We start from the raw sequence: 3,300 nt of genomic DNA on the forward strand, positions 1-3,300 counted from the left end.
GTGTGTGTGTGTGTGTGTGTGTGTGTGTGTGTGTGTGTGTCTGCTTTGTGTGTCCTTTGTGTGTGCTTTGTGTGAGTGTGTGTGAGAGTGTGTGTGTGCTTTGTGTGCTTTGTGTGCGTGTGTGCCCGCGTGCGGCTGCTCTCGGTCGCCAGCGGCGCCGCAGAGGGTCAGTGCGCCGCGCTCGAGGGGCAGGTGCCTGGACGGTCGAGGATCTGTTGGGCTCAGGTGGCCTCGCGCTGCCGTCCCCCCACGTCGCGCAGGCGCCGCCCCTCGCCGTCGCCGCCATCGGCCCCAGCGTCGCGCGTGTGGGCACGCGCCCCCGAAGTCCCCACGAGCGCGGCACGGCGGCCGCGGGGCGCACCTGCGCGCTCTTGGCGTATGCGGTGCGCTTGATCTGGCCGGGGCGCTTCTTGGTGAAGGCGATGGCGAACATGCGCAGCGTGTAGCCGTCGGTGGTCTTGACGTCCACGTGGGCCTCGATGAGCGACTGCCACTTGCGCACCATGGCGCGCAGCTTGTCGGTGGTGTAGTCCATGCCCCAGAACTGCGTGAGGCAGTTGCGGCCCTGGACGTCCTCCACGCGCAGCTTCATCTTGCGGTACGCGTCCTCCTCGTTCTGGGGGGCGCACGCGCGCGCGCGTGTGTGTGTGTGTGTGTGTGTGTGTGTGTGTGTGTGTGTGTGTGTGTGTGTGTGTGTGTGTGTGTGCGCGCTTGTGGGTGTAAGCGCACGGGAGTGTGCGCGTGCAATTGTGAAGGAGACAGAGGGGTGGGCACCGCACACGCAGGGTTAGGGTGCGCGCCAAGCTGCAGGTGGGCGTGCGCAGGTGGTTGGGAGGTGGGGACGAGATAATCTGGGAGAGCAGGAGAGGGCTTTGCTGGGAGCGTCAACAGCTGTGCCCGCCCGCCTCTGCTACTTGCGACGGCCGCCTTTTCGCGCCTGGCTGCGCAACCGACCGTCTCTGCGCGCCCCGCCCTAATAGAGCTGCCTCTGCTGCCCGGTGCTGCTGCTCCCGCCGTCCTGGCTCCTCTGTCCCCTCTCCTTGCAGCCTCCTCTGCAAACACTGACTGCTTGTCCCTCCGAGGCCCGTTCAGCCCGTTGCACCCCAGGCGCAAAGCCAGGCATTCCCCTGTCAAAGCACCGCGGCGAGGCCTCCAAACGAGGAAGCACCGCCCAACGCAGCCGCAGCCCCCAGCAGCCCCAGCTGTGGCCGCAGAAGCCGCTGCCACAGCCACAGCCCCAGCTGCTGATCCAGCGGCAGCGGCAGCCGCGCACTCCGCCGCACACACAGCGCCCCCAGCGGCAGCGGCAGCCGTAGGGGCGCACCTTCTGCAGGTCGGCCAGGGAGGTCTCAAACACGCGCCCCTTGAGGCCGTCGGAGGCGATCTGGGGGAGGCGTGAGCGGAGGGAGGGGGCGCGTCAGCCGTGCGGACACACCGCTGGCACTGTGGCGGGCGGCCCACTGAGTTTTGAGTGGGTTGGGGGAGGAGGGGCGCGCCCCTTGGCGCTGTACGACGCGATCTGAATAGCGCGGGCACAGCCAATAAGAGTTGGCTGGTGGTGCTTCTCTCAGATGCCTGCACCTTCTGCAAAGTAAAGCCACGAGAAGGTCAAGCGAGCGCGTCCCCCAGTGGCCGCGCCAAGCAAGCTGGGTGCTGCTGGCTGCCCGGCTGCGAGGCCTGCCAGCTGCCATTACCCAGCACCAAGCCAGCCCACGCGCCCCAGACGTAGATCTGCTCGGGGCCCGACGCTGCTGCCGCAACGAGCCTGCCACGGCAGCCCAGCCCCTTCACGGCTGCCCATGCCAATCCCAGCCGACCGCGCGGGGCGCCGCCCCCACTCGCCGCTGCCCTCCCAGCCTCGGCCGCTCGCCGGCGGCGCGCCGCAGCCGCAGCGCCTGCCCGTCACCTTCCGCGGCGCACACACGCGCGCGCGCGCACCTTGGTGCCCTGCGTGCGCGTCACCAGCGTCTTGCCGACGTTGCGGACCACGAACATGGAGGGCGCCTTCACATCGTACCAGTCCTTCTTGCTGAAGGGGTCCACGGCCTTCTTCTTGCCGCCCTTCTTGCCCTTGCTGCGCGCGCACGGAAATGGGGACCAACGCACGCCTTGGGCTTGAGGGCATGGTGGCGCCGCCGTTGCCGCTCGCTATGTTGGGTGCTGGCGGGCCTGGTTCGGTGCCAGCCTGGCCGTTGCCCGCCGCACCATGCAGCGCGGCGTTGTCGACGCGCGCATCACTAGCAAGCGAGGTGCTGCGGGGCGCCGCCACTACTCAGGCATCAATGCCACCGCAGTTCCCACAACTCATGGTTCATAGAATTTAACTTGCTCCTGGCCACAGCGCAGGCCGCGGGGCGACCGCCATGAGCCGAACAGGTGCTGGCTGCTCAAGCACTGAACGCTTTCCACGAAGAGATGATGAGATTGCTGTCCCATGCAGACGCTTTCTGGCAAGACGATGCACTTGGGTTTGGTCCGCGCCCACAGATCAGCAGAGGCTCTGAGCACTCACGAAATGCGCTTGTTCTTGCCGACCGCCATGGTTCCAAGTGCCAGGGCCTGCTGAAAAGGGCGAACTTACTGCGGGCGCCGGCTCTTGACGTGCAGCGCGGCGACTGCAGTAACCGCCTGCATCCCGGTCGTTTTATCTCTGTGCTTCGTTTTAGGGTGCACACGGCAACAACCCGCTTCATCAGCTCGTGAAGGGTGTGGCTGGCACAGCGGGGCGTGGGATGGCAACACAACAAGCGGCTTTGACTTTAAAGTTGACTAAGCATTTTGGTTTGAGGCTCTTGCATACGGGCAGGTCGAAAGTGCTGGTGGGGCCCTGCCTGAGCGTGCTGCTTTTGAAATGCAAGTAAGAGGTGACATTCAGCGGGGCCGGGGTGGAGTGTGATGCAGTGTGCTTGCAGGGTGCAGCAGCCCATCAGCATTGGTGGCAGCACGATTGGCAGCCTTGAATGCGAACCCCTCAGCCCGGCTGGAATTCACAGCCCTCCCCAGTACCTCACAAAGACGCGGTCATTCTTGTTAGTGTGAGATAAACGTGGGATTGTGGTGCGCGGTGCACTCAATGGGGATGTGAGTCGTGTTGCGCGCATTGCCTGGAACGAAGGACGCATTGCAGCAGCCGATTCAGGTAAAGCATGGTGCGGTGGTGACGTAGACGGGCTCAATAGCTTGGGGACGCTGGAGAGCTGCTGCGTGGCACTGTGAGCGGGGCGGTGTGGCGTGGCGTCGTGGGGTGGCGGCCGTGGGCCCATGTCTGGTGGATGTCCGTCTCCGCCCCCCCCCCCCCCC

General features: G+C 65.7%; 1 protein-coding gene across 1 annotated transcript; it reads right to left on the reverse strand.

Moving 5' to 3' along the window:
* Positions 1-221: 221 nt before the first annotated feature.
* Positions 222-2,541, reverse strand: MNEG_10930 (small subunit ribosomal protein S3Ae; the record flags this gene model as incomplete). Its single annotated transcript, XM_014040597.1, has 6 exons — positions 222-236; positions 362-616; positions 1,140-1,244; positions 1,325-1,384; positions 1,939-2,074; positions 2,513-2,541. 6 exons carry the CDS (start codon positions 2,539-2,541, stop codon positions 222-224), a joined length of 600 nt encoding a protein of 199 aa, XP_013896051.1.
* Positions 2,542-3,300: the final 759 nt, after the last annotated feature.

This window comes from Monoraphidium neglectum (genome assembly GCF_000611645.1).
Source record: "Monoraphidium neglectum strain SAG 48.87 unplaced genomic scaffold scaffold02519, whole genome shotgun sequence".
In the NCBI taxonomy this organism is placed as follows: domain Eukaryota; kingdom Viridiplantae; phylum Chlorophyta; class Chlorophyceae; order Sphaeropleales; family Selenastraceae; genus Monoraphidium; species Monoraphidium neglectum.